At 45.7% G+C, this 15,418-nt stretch overlaps 1 protein-coding gene across 1 annotated transcript; it reads right to left on the minus strand.

Moving 5' to 3' along the window:
• Nucleotides 1-1,292: 1,292 nt before the first annotated feature.
• LOC127191076 (retinol dehydrogenase 11-like) lies at nt 1,293-10,826 on the minus strand. The gene is made up of 4 exons (XM_051148319.1): nt 10,597-10,826; nt 9,285-9,494; nt 6,668-6,857; nt 1,293-1,702 (listed from the first exon to the last, which is right to left on the minus strand). The coding sequence occupies exons 1-4, from the start codon at nt 10,655-10,657 to the stop codon at nt 1,597-1,599; spliced, it is 567 nt and encodes a 188-aa protein (XP_051004276.1). The 5' UTR covers nt 10,658-10,826; the 3' UTR covers nt 1,293-1,596.
• Between the last annotated feature and the right edge of the window lie 4,592 nt (nt 10,827-15,418).

A 15,418-nucleotide genomic window follows, 5' to 3' on the forward strand; every position in this document is an offset into this window, starting at 1 on the left:
CCTTTGCCTGCATTGCTTTTCATGAAAGCTCTCCAAATAGAGTGCAGAATTGTAGGAAATTTAAACTATCTCTTTCTTTTGCAGTGCTGCGATCAAACCCAGGGCCTCACACATGCCTGGCAGGAAAACATTCATCTTCCATCCTGGAATTTACATCTTTTTAAATTTTTATTATGTTGCAAACTTATTTATGTGTGAGAGCCTGCATTTCTGCAGCGCCCAGGGAGGTAGATGAGGGTGTTGAATCCTCTAGACCTGAGGTTATAGATTGAGAGCTACACCATGTGGGTCCCAGTATTTGAACCAGGGTCCTCTGGAACATCAGCCAATGCTAAGCCATCTCATCTCTCCACATGCCCCCCCACCCCTGCCCAAAATTGGCATCTTGTTAAGCTAATGTAAGAACTGGTCTGAAAGTTTAAGAAACTCGCTGTAATTCCCAGCATCAGTCCTTAGGATAAATTTTCTAAATAAAGACTTGGTAATTTTTCGCTCTTGTGCTTTGGACTTTTTCTTGCCTGTTACTGCCTTTGGCTGTGGCTTTAGATCCTTAGCTGGTCCCTGCGGTCTCCTGCATCACCTCCCAAGAATTTTCTTTCCTTCAACGTCTTCCCTGCTGCATCTGTGCTTCTCAGTGACCAATCACCACACACACAGGGCCCCATCGCTTTGCAACCGTGCTCATTTACCCAAGACTCCACAGTGCTTTGCACCATCTCTGGCTGTTTATCGTACAGTCTGATTTAGGGCTTTTCCTTTGTGGCTGTTGAGAATTTTGTGGGAACACCCCCAACTGCAAGAATGCACAAGAAGATGCACAAAATCAGGACGCTAACAAGGAAAAGGCTTGTCCTTTTCTAGTTTCCTAAGAGAAACTAAGGCACAAGAAAAGAGGCCTCCCTGGATCTGGCGTCAGTAACTGAAGTTAAGTGACCTAGCGCCTCATAACGTTCCTTTATTACCTACTTACTTGGCTGAGAAACAGAAGGAAAATGACAACTTGGTTTTATTTTTATTTCTGACCTTCGATTTCCACAAACTTCCTAGAGAAGGAAGCTCCTAGGTGTTCTGAACGTGGGAAAGTGTTTCAGCAGCAAAAGCTTCAGGCTGCCAGATTTAGTGAAGACCTTCCTTGAGGATCCAGATCCTGGGGTGCAGAGGCTTGCTCTTGAGCCAGCTCACTGGACCCTGCTGAGGTTACAATGGAGTTCTTCAGAGAAAGGCTGCTTGGCTGGGAGAACCTCCACCTAACCCACATTGCCATGCACCAATCCTAGAAGCGCTCCCACAGGCCTAGGGAGGAGCAGGTTTCCAAAGAAAAATAGAAGCTGTGTAGGTCATATGAGGGTCCTCTGTTGGTGACAGCACTAGGAATGCTGGCAGGGGCTGGAACAAAGTCAGTCAATACAAACTCAAGATGTTCAGAGGAACTGGGCAGTGTGCTGGGGTTTAACTGGAGGGAGGCCAAGCAGGCAAGGCTGGAAGTTCTGTGCTTTGTGTTCAAGGTTTTGGCCACGTTGAAGAACAATCATCTTTTTCTCCAATCTTCTTTTTTTTCTCTCTCTCTCCAATCTTCTTTTGAGTCCAAACCACCACTTACCAATCCATCGGGAGGCCCAGCAGGTCACAGCTGACATCCCACAGCCGCCTGGCTATTGTCTCATTACGAGCTTGGCTTGAGACCCATCCCAAGTGGCAGTCGCTGGAAGGGAGAAACAGAGAGACTTGAAACACAGGGATTAAAAATGGATTTTTTTTTTCTTTGCCTGGTATAAAGACTATGCTAGGAAAACAATCTAGAGCTCACAGGTCCCCAGGGAGCTGTACAGGGACAGTGCTATACTATTTCTTCATTCTCTTTCACTTGAGCAGGAGGGACAAACCACTTTCACAATACCAAACCCACTCTGTACTAATGGCAGCAATAGTCCATGGTCTTGATGATTCCAATTTTCAACACTGTTTTGTTGGAAATACATTCCACAGAAATACAAGCCACAGAAAGGTAGTCACCTGCCTTCTCTGCATTACAAGAACTCTGCAGGACAGACATCCAAACTCTGTACCACCTAGAAAATTCTTTCAAGGACAATTCTTTTATTCATTTTATATTCTCTGCACCTAATACATTTTGTGTGTGCCTACATGTGTCTACACCATGCATGTTCACATGTGTACATGTGCATATGTGTATTTGTGTATGAGGAAGGCAGAGTTTTATGTCAAATGTCTTCCTCAATCACTCACTCTCCACCTTATTTTTAGGACAGGGTCTCTGGATGAACCATAGATCACCAATTCAGCTAGATTGGCTGGCCAGCAAGCCTCAAAGGTCATCCTGTCTCTACCCTCCCAGTCCTGGGGTTACAGGTGTGTACCACTGCACTTGACTTTTCCATGGGTGCTGAGGACTGAACTTAGGTCCATATATGAGATGTGCTAGTGATTTAAGAATCATTTCATCTAATCATCCTTCAAGAAATGCTGGTGAGAACATAAACAAAGTAACTCTGGACAAACCAAAGTGTTTCCCAACTGAGCGACCTCCCTACCCCCTCTAGAACATGTTCAAATTGGGATTCTCTTGTCCTTTGTCCTGGCTTTGTCCCCCAGGACAGTGGTTCTCCATCAGGGTGATACCCCTGCCAAGAAAACTTGGTAATATCTTGCTACAGTTGTGGCTGTCACAATGGATGGAGCTCTGCCAGCATCTAGTAGGGGAAGGCAGGGCTGCCAAGATCTTACTGTGCCCAGGGCAGCCTCCCACAAGAAAGGGCTCCTCTGAGGACTGCTGACCCTCCCCTCCCCTGCATGGCACTAGGTGTGAGCAGCTCTGCCCTTATCCCTGTAGCTACAGGAAGTTCAAAGCCTTACCCAGCAAGACTGCCTCCCCAGCTCACTACACTCGTCTCTAGATACTGATCTACAAGACCACTGCTAGACCTTCAAAATGCAGCAAAACTGATGTCCACAGACTGAGAAAAGTTCCTTAAGATTCACACATCTGAGCATTTGGGGATTAGAGGTGGGAGGAGTAGGAGTTCAAGGACTAGGAGGGACATGGTGTGTTTGAAACCATGATGGGCCTCATACAAGAGACCGTGTCTTTAAACAAACAAACAAACAAACAAACAAACAAACAAGAGGCCAGTGTGGTGATGAACAGCTTAAATCCCAGCACTCAGGGAGGCAGAAGCAGGTGGCTCTCTGAGGTCAGCCTGGTCTACCTATCAAGTTCTAGGACAGCCAAGGCTTTGTCTCAAAAAAATAAAACAATAAAATACAGTCATTCCAGTGCACAGAGCTGTGTGTCTATCTAGTGCACAGTGCTTTTAGAGGTCATATAGTTCTTGAATTCAGATCCTTCTTCCCAGCTATCTGCTATACATTTCTACTTGTGCGGCATGCAGACATCACATACGAGACACATCTCAGGTAGACTACTGTCACTTCAGCTGACTATCCGGCTCGTTCTTATTTCTTGGCAATAGCAAGCTGACCCTCCAACCAACTTATCCTCTTTGAAGAGTGGATGGGGAACAAAGGAACTAAAACTCAAGACAGTTGGTGTCCTCACCCTCTGAAAACAGTTCCCAGCAGGGTATGTCAGACAGCCTATGACTGCTCTAATACTGTAGTTGGTTTCCTTCTGGCTTGTTAGCCAAACTTCATGCCCACTGCCTTGGGATTCACACGTCTTCTTTTTTTAAAAAATTTTTATTTATTTATTGTATGTGAGTGCTTTATCTGCAGAAGAGGGTATCAGATCACATTATAGATGGTTGTGAGATACCATGTGGTTGCTGGGATTTGAACTCAGGACCTTTGGAAGAGCGGGTGCCACTCTTAACCACTGAGCCATCTCTCCAGCCCCAGCACATGTCCTCTTTTCCCATATCTATTTCTCACTTCATGTTCTCATCAGCCTCCTAGTCCCACTGATGTTAAACTGGGTTACCAAATCGGCTTCCAGCCCCACACTCAATTAAGCATCCACTAAAAAGTCAGGCCTCTCTCACGGAAGCTCCATTTTTCATTCCGGTTGTCATTACTCAAACCAGAATCTCTGTATCTTACTGTGTTACTTATTCATTCATTAAAAAAGAAAAATGCTTTCTTTTTCTTTCCCCACCCCCCAAGGCACAAGCATATTCTGCCTCTCTGTTGAGCCAATTTCTGTGGCTCCTCCACAAGTCTGACATTATTAGCCCTTTGTCATCTGTGTACTCCTCTTTCTGCAGCAAGAATTCTGGACTTTGGGTTTCTTTTTAAAATACAGAAATATTATAAGAATGTGTTTTTGTCTTAAGCCTAAGTGTCGGGCTGTGGGGCTGCTTCAGACTGCACAGCTGACTATGATTTGCCTCGTGCTCTAGCAGAGGTGTGCTTTTGCCAGCTGTAGATAAGTTTCCACTATTGTGTGACATTTGGGACTCTGGCAATTTGTCAGAGGGTATATAAATGCTAAGGCCCCAATAGAGTTGTTGTTGGTATTTGTTGGTCATTAGGAGAGTTGGTTGTAGTTTGTTAGTAACTGTGCTCAAAGAAGAAACAAGAAAAAAGAAATTAGACTCAAGGATCTCTCTCTCTCTCTCTCTCTCTCTCTCTCTCTCTCTCTCTCTCCTTTCTCTCCTATTTAGTGATAAGGATGAAACTGGGGGGTTGGGAGAAAAGGTAGGAAAAAGAAGAATCCACAAAGTAGCAGAGACTGGCTACATCTATCTTTTCAATCTAATACTATCCACAGCCTCTTCTCTAAAATGGGGTTATTTCAAGATCATGAAGGTGGGTATAAGACATATATTTAATCTTTGACACATGTGATTTTCTTTATAAAAATATTATGATGAACCAAGAAGAGACTTGATACCCTATGAGCATATACAGGGGGAGGAAGTGCCCCTCAGTCACAGTCATAGGGGAGGGGAGTAAGGGGAAAATGGGAGGGAGGGAGGGAGGGAGGATACAAGGGAGGGAATAACCATTGAGATGTAATGTGAATAAGTTAATAAAATAAAATTTAAAAAAATATGATGATGAGCTAAGGATGAGAAAGGGGCAGGTTTGGCCATTGGTTATTGACAGCTGAACCTGGATAGTGGGTATATAAGGAGTTAATATGCTATTTACTCTCCTACATATGTTCAAAAGTTTCCACAATAAAAGCAGAGGCAGAGGCAGGCAGAATGTGAGCGTGGGACCAGTCTGAGCTACACAGCAAAAAATAAGTAAGTAAATACAAACTAGGGCTGGGAGATTAGCTTAGTTGGTGAAGTACAAGTCTTGCAAACATGTGGTGACATGCTTGTAATCCCAGGCAGGGCGCCTGAGACAAGTGGGTCCCTGGGGCTCTCTGACCAGTTACCCTTGCTTTCATGGCACATCTCGAACCAAAGAGAAATACTGTCATTCTCTGGGTCCCACCTGTAAAATTGATTTTCACTCTCCTGGCTCAGTTGTTGTCTGGGAGGCTAACTGCCTCCTTCTGCTAACCTAGGCCTAGTCCTAGAAGCTTCTAGCCTCCATAATCTAACCTAGGCCTAGAATGTTTTCAACCTCTGAGACTTACTGCTTAATAAGCTCACTCTTACTTGTCCTTTCTGAGCTCTGGGCTGGCTGCTTCAACTCAGCTGCTCTGGCTCAAACTCTTCTCCTAGCTGACTTACTTGATCTGGCTTCTCTCTCGGCCTGGAATTGTTCTGCTTGGCCTCAAACTAACTCAGCAATCTCCTTTAATCTTCTGGCTCCTTCTCATTTTCTGGCTCCTTTTGTCTTCACCTGACTTCTCTCTCTGCAACCCTTCTATTACTGTCCTGATAAAAACTGCCTCCTCTCAAGTTGTTTTTCTTGGGGCTGGAGAGATGGCTCAGTGGTTAAAATTACTGACTGCTGTGAGCCCCTTCACACATACAAACATACATACAACATTACCAAAAAACAAAAATTGGACAGGGGATATAGCAGCAATAGAGCACCTGCCTTAGCAAGAGGCCCACGTTCCATCCCTAGCACTGAGAAAATAATAAAATAAAAGGGAATTGGTACTATTTCCAGTTTGAAGATAAAAAAGGAGTACAGATTAAAAACCAACAGAAGTTGGGGTCCAAAAAGAGAAAAAAACAGGATTGACATGAGAGAACAAAACCAGAAAAAACCATAATTTTTAGTATTAAAGATGGTATAAAAATAAAACCAAACCTAGCAGGTGCCAAAATCAATGTGAACAGGTCAAATTTTCTCTCTCTCTCTCTCTCTCTCTCTCTCTCTCATTTAAGTACTTTACTCAGATTACATCTCATTTGTTCAAATTCTCTTTTAAAAAAGAAATCTTATAGAGTCAAAAGACAAAAGCTATTTTAGGACATGTATTTAAAAATTTAAACTTATTGCTCTTATTTTATATGCATGGATACATATCTGCATGTATGTCTGTGAACCATGTACGTGCCTGGTGGCCATGGTGGCCAGAGGGCAATGTCAGATTCCCTGGAACTACAGATAGTTATAACTGGGTGCTGAGGACAGAACCCAAGTTCTCTGGAAGAGCAGCCTGTGCTAACATAGCTGTCTCTCCAACTCTGGAAAATATGCTTTTTATAAAAAAGCATATACTATAGTACCCAACCCAAGCAGAAACTACTCATTTGAAAAACAGATGCACTCATACCTGAAGTGACTGCCACTTAGGCTCTCGAGACCTTCTGTTACGGCACAGTACAGGCTTGTCTGGGCTCCCTCTTGAGGTGTCTTGAGGAGGAAGTTGAAAACCTGCCACAGCAGTCTCAGGAGAGGGGTGTTCCGAGCCAATTCAGAATAGATTGTTCCAGGGTGGACGGAATACGTCGTCACTCCAGAGCCTGGTGCAGGCAGGTGCCATGTCAAGAAGAGAGACAAGATTTGGTTTTACCAACTAGACAGAGAGGGCAAAGCATGTGAAGGCACACAGGACCCCCACAGACGAACTCTGTGTTCCTGGCGGCATCACACGCACTCCTCAGTGTGACATATTTGAGCTGCACAGCTCAATCTAGGGTTGGGAGCGGCTTTTTGCTGCTCTCAGGTGGCAGAGCCACACCCTAACCTCTCTGCAGCTCTCCAGGTTGTTGGCCATCCCCATCCCTCCCTCTTAGGCTTCTTTTCCACCACCTTCCATGGCCCGAGGCCTCTTCCAATGTCCTTAAACCTTAAGGTACTTTGGCTCATTTCTGGATGTCCTCACACATCACTTTCTACCCAAATACCAAACCTTAGCATCCTCACGGCTCCCTGTGCTCCCATCTTACGAGTTTTGGTGCTCACAGTTTTTGTTGTTGTTTGTTTTGTTTTTCAAGTTAGGGTTTCTCTGTGTGGCCTTGGCTGTCCTAGTCTTGCTCTGCAGACTAGGCCTCAAAAACAGAAATCAGCATACCTCTACCTCCCGAGTGCTGGGTTAAAGATATGTGCCACCACTATCCGGCTGGTACATTTTTAAGAATGACTTGTTTCTGTTTTATTATGTATATAAGTGTGTTTCTGTGTGTGTGTGTGTGTGTGTGTGTGTGTGTGCATGCAGAGGCCAGAAGATCCCCCTGGAGCTGGAGTTAGAGGCAAGGACTGAATTCAGATCCTCTGGAAGAATAGCAAGTCCTCTTAACTGCTATGTGATCACAGAAATCTACACTCCAAACTAGTCCTTTAAAAGGGGGTAATTTGTATTCATTACATGGAAAAGACACAGAGATCTTGTTCTCTCTCTCTCTCTCTCTCTCTCTCTCTCTCTCTCTCTCTCTCTCTCTCTCTCACACACACACACACACACACACACACACACACACACACACAAACAGAGCAAATGCATAGGAAAATGAGTGGCAGCTGCTGACAGTGGTCATTTGAAGAACTGCAGGTTAATGGAAGCTTTTTATCCTTAGTTCCGTGTACTTCTAATCTATTAGAACTTCTTAAAGTGAATATGATTCACATATACCTTGAGTGACTTTGCATGTGTTGGTTGTGCAAACCCTTGTTAACAGTTCTCTCCCCAACTAGATGTAAACCAAATAAAGAAAGTGCCTGAACCTGTCTTGTCCTATATTTCATCCTAAAACTCTAACTAGGCCATGGGGTGCGTGTCTGCAGATGAATGACCAATCTTCTCGCGCAGCACGGTTCCTCTGTATACCACTGTTTCCCCCTTCATCATCACCACAGCTGCCGGGGCTCCCTCACCAGTGGACATTCTGCTTGTGCCCAGCTCTCACACTGGAAGCATCTCCCCACCTCTGCACCATTTCGCTTCCTAGCCAGCCCTTTGGTAGGTCTTACTATCGTTTCTCCTTGGCCATCCTGAGTCGATGAAGGATGCCCTTGCGCCAGCACAGAGTGGGCACTGGGCCTGGGTTGACTGCCAGCTTCCTTCCTCTTATCTTGCAGTTTTGTAGCTGTCCGTGTAGCTTGATTACCCAGTTCCAACAGCAGCGCTGAAGCTCCCGGTTGTTTGAACTTCAGTTCTGTCTTGCTCAACTCCGAAGCATCGCCCACCCCTTTCTCAATATTTGAAACCCACAGAGGCCATGCTAACGGCCTCTGTTTATTTGTGACTAGAAATTCTGTTTCTCAGGCATATTTTCCATTTTATTTCTTGTCTTAAAAAATAGTTATGAGTGGGTTGTCTGCATGCATGTATGCACACCATGTGTGTGTGTCTGGTACCCAACAAGGTCAGAAGAAGGTATAGGATCTCCTGGAAGAAGAACTGCAGATGCATGAGCCACCACGTGGATGCTGAGAACTGACCCTGGGTCCTTTACAAGAGCAACGAGTGCTCTAAACTGCTGAGCCATCTCTCTCGTCCCTTATTTGTCCCTTTGCTATTAGAGAGATGCCTCCTCCTCCTGTCCACCAATTCCAGTGCATGTTTTATACTGATGACCATTATTAAGAACCATGTCCCTTGTCACTAGGGGTGAAAACCCTGCCTTGCTTGGGAGGACTTAATGGGTTCCAACAACAAGCTGTGAAAAAGTTCTCACTGTCCCTAGGAGGAACTCAATCTTGGAAATCACAGACACTTGCTACAGGTCACACAGCAGGAAGCAGTGAGGTCAAGGCTTCAGATTCAAAGTCAGGATTGCCCTGTCCCCAGCCAGCCACCTCCACTGTCCAGTGGGGGCTATTAACTCATACCACACCCAGTCATACTCATGGGAGCAGGCCCAGTCCAGGGGAAAAGTGTCACCACTCTGTGGCTTCTCACTATTTCCTGCTGACTCCTGTGTCTCATACTGCCCACTCCTGAGCCTCACCTTTCAGCCTCCTGGCCAGCTCCTGAGTGAAGAGAATGTTGGCGAGTTTGCTGTGGCAGTAAGCCAGACCTCCATTGTAGAACTTCTCACCCTGCAGGTTATTGAAGTGGATCCTTCCCACCCAGTGTGCTAAAGAGGACACATTAACCACCCTCGATGGGGCCGATTCCTTCAGCTTCTCCAGCAGCAAATGGGTCAAGAGGAAGTGACCTGTTGAGAGAAAGCAGGACTCACAGGGTTGTTTCGCACCCACGTCGGGAGGAGACGCACAGTGGCAAGCAGAGCTCAGATACGGGAGGGAGGTAGCTGCTGTAGCAGCTGTGACAGGTGAGGTGGCACTCTATAAACTAGAGAGCGGTTCAGCGGGGATTCAAGGAACCAGAAACTGCCAAAGACATGAGACACCCTTATCCGAGGCGTGTCTGTGCTAAAGCTATGAGTCCTGTTTCATTTCGACAGAGGCGACCATGACTCTTTGAGAACAGACACTGCACACACGTGTAACCTTAGCACTCAGGAGGCTGAGGCAAGAAGATTACATTGGAAGGTAGTTGGGGCCGCACAGCAAGACCCTTTCCCAAAACACATGAACTTGGCCTCTTCCTGACGCTGACCACAAAGATCAGTCCTGAGAAAAGCTACACAGTCCTCAGTATAATCAAGCTGTTCAAATAGATCCCCAACACAAGCCAAACCTGAACGACAGATTTTAAAAGAGAGGGGTTAGAGAGATGGCTCCACAGTTACGAGTGCATCTGCTCTTTCAGGGGACCCAAGGTTGGGTCCTAGTACCCATATGTGGAAGCCCACAGCCACCCATAACTCCAGCCTCAGAGGATCTGATGCTTTTATCAGCTCCTGCAGATGTACGTATACAAGACACACACGTAAATACACACACACACACACACACACACACACAGACACACACACACACACAGACATACACACACACACACACAGACATACACACACACACACACAGACATACACACACACACACACAGACATACACACATACACACACACACAGACATACACACACACACACAGACATACACACACACACACACACACACACACACACACACACATACACACACACACACACACACACACACACACACACAGACACACACACGCCTCAGGATGAGCCCTCAGTTTTCAGGCAGTTCTCAACTATTTATTCTACATGCACGGGTGACTACAGCCCTGAGCCCCAGAGATGCCACAGAGAAAGTTCGAGCTGACTTCTGCATCCTCTGAGAGGTTTAGGTTCCCGTTTGCTTCAGAATGGAGACAGACTTCTCACCCAAGTGGTTGACTCCGAAGTGCATCTCAAAGCCATCTGCGGTCTTGGAGTAGGGGAACATCACCACTCCTGCGTTGTTGACTAGAATGTGGAGGCACACTTCCTCTGTGGGAAGAGAAAACAGCCATGGTGCTCACATCTCAGAAACCCTCCTCGGAAGCCAGGCCCAGGCCTCCGAGGAGGAGAAATGAAAGCAGGGAAGTAAGACTTTACTCTTTGCCCCTATCCCCTCCAGGGACATTGTATTGTTTTTTTGTTTTGTTTTGTTTTTTAATTGCAAGACTGGGGCTGATCTCACATAGTTTTAGAGGGCAAAATTCCATTTTCCACCACAGAATAACATGTCCAGGCTCTCCAAAAGCTCCTTGCTCATTGTTATGGGGGGAAGTGTTTCATCAGCCTCTCCCAATAGGAAGAGAAGGGTGCTTCAAGAGCACCCATATTTCTCGGATTCAGGCCCTAAGAGAAACCTGCCACCTCTCTCTTGTGGTTCATTTCCTTGTGTGACTTGTAATTTACGACTGTAAACTCCTAAGGGTGGCAGTTGTTTTCCTTAAGGAGGTCTAGATCCCCGAGTAATGGGGGTGTGGTACACCTCCTTTTGGTGAGATACCACAGCTTTCTGAAAAACAAAAACAAAAACAAAAAACAAATGTTATTGCATTTATTTATCTGAGTGAGAGAATACATGACATGGAATACGTGTGGTCAGAGGACAGCATGTGGTCATAGACTCTAGTTCTGGGACTGTGAACCCCAAATCAAACACTTTTTTTTATAAGTTGCCTTGGTCATGGTGTCTCACCATAGCGATACAAAAGTAACTAAAACAGGCTCTCTGTTTTGTTTCTGCATCCTAAAGATGTCCCTTTGACATGAATCATGTCCCAGCGATCAAAATTTAGTCTTTGTCTCCACTTACCAGCTAAGAAGTCCTTGGCAAAGGCACGGATAGACTTAGTATCAGCAAGGTCCAGTTTCCGTACCAGGACCTGATTGTTCCCTGTGGTGGCTTGGATCTCGCTAGCCACTCGTTCCCCCTTTTGCACATCTCGGCAAGGTAAATACACGCGGGCTCCTGTCAACCAGATGAGAGCAAAAATGGTCACCTCTGTTTGCAACTGGTTTGAGAGAATGAACACAGATGCCGAATGCTCCTGATGGTTTACAGCACGGGGATCTTTGTCCCTTACTTCACAATGGTGGTATCTGAAGCAGATTAGCGAAGGAAAAAAATGACACTTGCTGGTTTTTAAGTTTTGTGTCAGGTGCCCATAATGTGTAGCGTATCATACTAGATTGAGACTATGCCAGGGGATTAATGCGATACTTGGAGTGCTCTTACAGTCCACATCTGGGAAGACACAATGAGCATGACCGTCAGTGTAAGGAGCAAAATATCAGCATGGGCATGTTGGGAGGAGGTGTACTTGCCTCTTCGGGCCAGGTCTTTAGCTGTCTCCTTCCCAATGCCTGCGGTAGCACCGGTTACTATGGCTACCTTCCCATGAAGCTGGACATTAGAGGTACACACCCCACCGGCCAGTATTTTCCTAGAGACATAAAAAAAATCAGTTCTATATTATCCACTCCTGCTGAGGCTCCTGAGACTCCATCCACCTTCCAATCAATAGGCTGAGTTTGCTTTTATTTCTTTCAATGTTTTCCTTTTATAAGCTTAAGTTAAAAAATGACAAGAAAAAAAAAAAAAAAAAAAAAGAAAAGAAAAGAAAAGAAAAGACAAGGCCAGCAAGATGCCTTAGCAGTTAAGCACATGTGCCTCTAAGCCTGTCAACTTTGGTCTAACTCTGGGACCTACATGATAGAAAGTGAGCATTGACTCTTGAAAGCTGTCCTCTGGCCTCCATATATATGCCATGGTACACACGTATGCACCCACCCCAGCATACACTAAATAACTTATGCACAATAAATAAATATTAAAAAGTAAAAAAAATAGCCAGGGGGAGGTGGCGCACACGTTTAATCCCAGCACTCGGGAGGCAGAGGCAGGTGGATCACTGTGAGTTCAAGGCCAGCTTGGTCTACAAAGTGAGTCCAGGACACCCAGGGCTACACAGAGAAACCCTGTCTTGAAAAACAAAACAAAAACAACAACAAAAGGTAAAAATAAATAAAGAAAGAAAGAAAGAAGATAGTCTTCTGCTCTTAAGCCAGGTACAATCTTATTACTCAGAAGATAGATGAATCGAGTTCAAGGCCAGCCTGGACTACAGAACAACTGACTCAAAAAAGAAAACAAAAATTATATGCTCTTGCTTAAGGACAAAAAGTGATAGCTTTTTAAAGACAGAAGTTAGATTGCACGGGGCGTGGTGGCTCACACCTTTAACCTAGCACTTGGGTGGCAGGCAGATCTTTGTGAGTTAAAGGCTAGCCTGGTCTACATGGTGAATTCCTGGACAGCCAGGGTGATGTAGAGAGATGCTATCTCAAAGAACTGAAACAAACAATAAAAAAAAGTTACATCTACTTCCCAAAGTACAAGTTCTAGATGGGTGTTCGCTTGGTCAGGCATCTGACTTCAGGCTGAGTCTCGCATCAGGCATTTTTGGCTCAGGAAATCATAAGACTCAATCAAGCAGAAGAAAATTGGTCATTGCATGCCAATCCATGACAAATAGTAACTTATAATCTTGAGAATGGTTAATCCAATTCAAAGTGTAGAAATCATAAGCTTATGAATCTAGGTCAAAATTAAGAAAAAGATAGCACACTCACACATTTTTAAAAAATACATTGGGGGTGGGGAGGATAGAGAGATGGCTCGGTGGTTAAGAGCACTATCTGCTCTTCCAGAGGTCCTGAGTTCAATTCCCAGCGACCACATAGTGGCTCCCAAACATCTTTATTCTGGGATTTGATGCCATCTTCTGGCATGCAGGTGTACGAGCAGATGGAGCACTCATATACATTAAATAGAAAATGTTAAATAAGAATGTAGCTCAGAGTAAAAGTATGTACATAACATGTGCAAAGGCCTGTGTTTGGTTACCAAGGCCACGCAGTATTAATACAACAACAGCAGCAGCAGCAGCAGCAGAACAGAGTGAGGTTCCGCGCTGTGTCTGTCTAACTGGAGTCCTCGTGCCTCTGCTGCATGTTGGACAACAGCCTTTCCAAACGGATGGGGCACAAACATGACCCCCAGGTTTCCCTCTTCTCTTCTCAACAGTCTCGGGACTAAAAGGATCTGTTGACTTAAAGAACATTTCAACCTATTCCACTGAACTTGTTGACTGCAAGAAGCCACTGCTTTAGGCAAACTGACTTGGGGTGTACAGCTGAACCTCTCTCCTCAGGGATCAAGGGCCCTTGCTCTGCCTCTCACAGCCCTTCAGACTGAGCTTCAACACTGACGAATCCTGGGGACCAGTAATTGCCTCTTTCTCGGTAATCAGCAAAAACAAAAGAGACGGACAACCATGAAAGCCCAGCTCTGGGCCCATTCTCACACGCTAGCTCTCATGGGGCTCTCTTCTCAGACACATTTTGCTGGACACAGTTCTGGCTCAGATTTTGATCCGATTCTCTGTGGATGTGAAGATCTTATGGTAGAAAGAAATGTTTTCGTCGGAGTTCAAGGCCCATGTGTGCCTCCATGTGGGGCCAGGGAGTATTCAGAAAGGAAAACAAAAGGCCACCAGAGAGAGAAGGAAAGTTAAAAAGACTGGGATGCCAGTCTTGATAAACCACTTAATATGTTAAGAAATGACAGGAGGGTCTGGCACAGCCTCAGGTCCAATAGGAACTCTGGCCACATGCCCAGAAAGAAGGAGGCTTTTTGTTTGTTTGTTTGATTTTGTTTTTTACTGGTCCACGGTCACTCCTGGTGATTTACTCTGAGCCAATCAGTGGGCTGCCCCTTGTGTAGCCAGCCACGGATTCTCCCAGGTTTGTGGTCAGCTTTGGGCTGATCTGACACACCTGGTCCAGAGACTAGTTCGCCTTCCTTCACCCTGTCCTTCCTCTCCTGGGCCTTAGGAATCTAATTCAGGCAAACACACCCACCCTTGCTCCAAAGGCAAAAGAAAGCACTCTCTCCCGTTAAATTCTCTCTAACACCTGGACAGATAAGTGACTATGAACAACAGCACAAGATGGCATGCAGTGGGGCCACAGATAACACTGGCACCGGGTTCAGACAGCAAAAAGTGCAGTCGTTCTCTAAGTATTTCAAGGGCTGGAAGCAAGTAACTAGACATAGGCTGGTCCAAAGAGTGAGGGTGGAGGAAATAGCATCCCTTGCTATGCTCTGAGGCCCGCCATGCTCTGGGCCTTTCGGGGGCCAGAAGCAGGTGATGCTAGAGGAAATGAGGCAGGCAAGAGAGAGCAAAGCAGGTTGCTGGGTCTGGCGTCTCGCCAGGCCCACTGGGAGCTCGCCCGAAGTCTACCAAACTGCCGATCTTGGCTAACTGAAGGACTCCTCTTGGAGTTTTCCTAGTCTTTAGGAGAATGGGGGCGATGGAGAAGAGCTAAGTGGGACGAACTGGCAAGAAAAGGCAATACGTTCTCACAGACCTGATTTTTGGCTTGGCCAAGTACAGGATGAAGGGAAGACAGAGCAGTAGCAGGATCCCAACCATCTTAGCACCACCGTATTGCAGTCGAGATTGAAGGTCCAAAGCAGCTCGCTGACTATGGCTTTTATTTTCCTAGACACACCCAGGTTCAATTGCAACAGCCCGGGAGCAAAGCCCTATGGGAAGTGTAGCCCAGAATTGGGCGGCCTTGGTACAGTCATTCAGGGTGATGCTTCTGAGCACTATGTGAAGTTGAATAAGGCAGCCATGGAGCAGCA

This window comes from Acomys russatus, chromosome 1 (assembly GCF_903995435.1).
Source record: "Acomys russatus chromosome 1, mAcoRus1.1, whole genome shotgun sequence".
Lineage (NCBI taxonomy): Eukaryota > Metazoa > Chordata > Mammalia > Rodentia > Muridae > Acomys > Acomys russatus.

Bases quoted from the DNA above. Each gene is read 5' to 3' on its own strand.
- LOC127191076 (XM_051148319.1), bottom strand. From the start codon at position 10,657: ATGTTCCCCTACTCCAAGACCGCAGATGGCTTTGAGATGCACTTCGGA. The intron at 9,495-10,596 runs GTGAGAAGTCTG...TTCTCTCAACAG, and splicing joins CTTCGGAGTCAACCACTTGG to GTCACTTCCTCTTGACCCAT. The intron at 1,703-6,667 runs GTATGAGTGCAT...TCTCCCTTCCAG, and splicing joins CTAAGTGGCAGTCACTTCAG to CGACTGCCACTTGGGATGGG.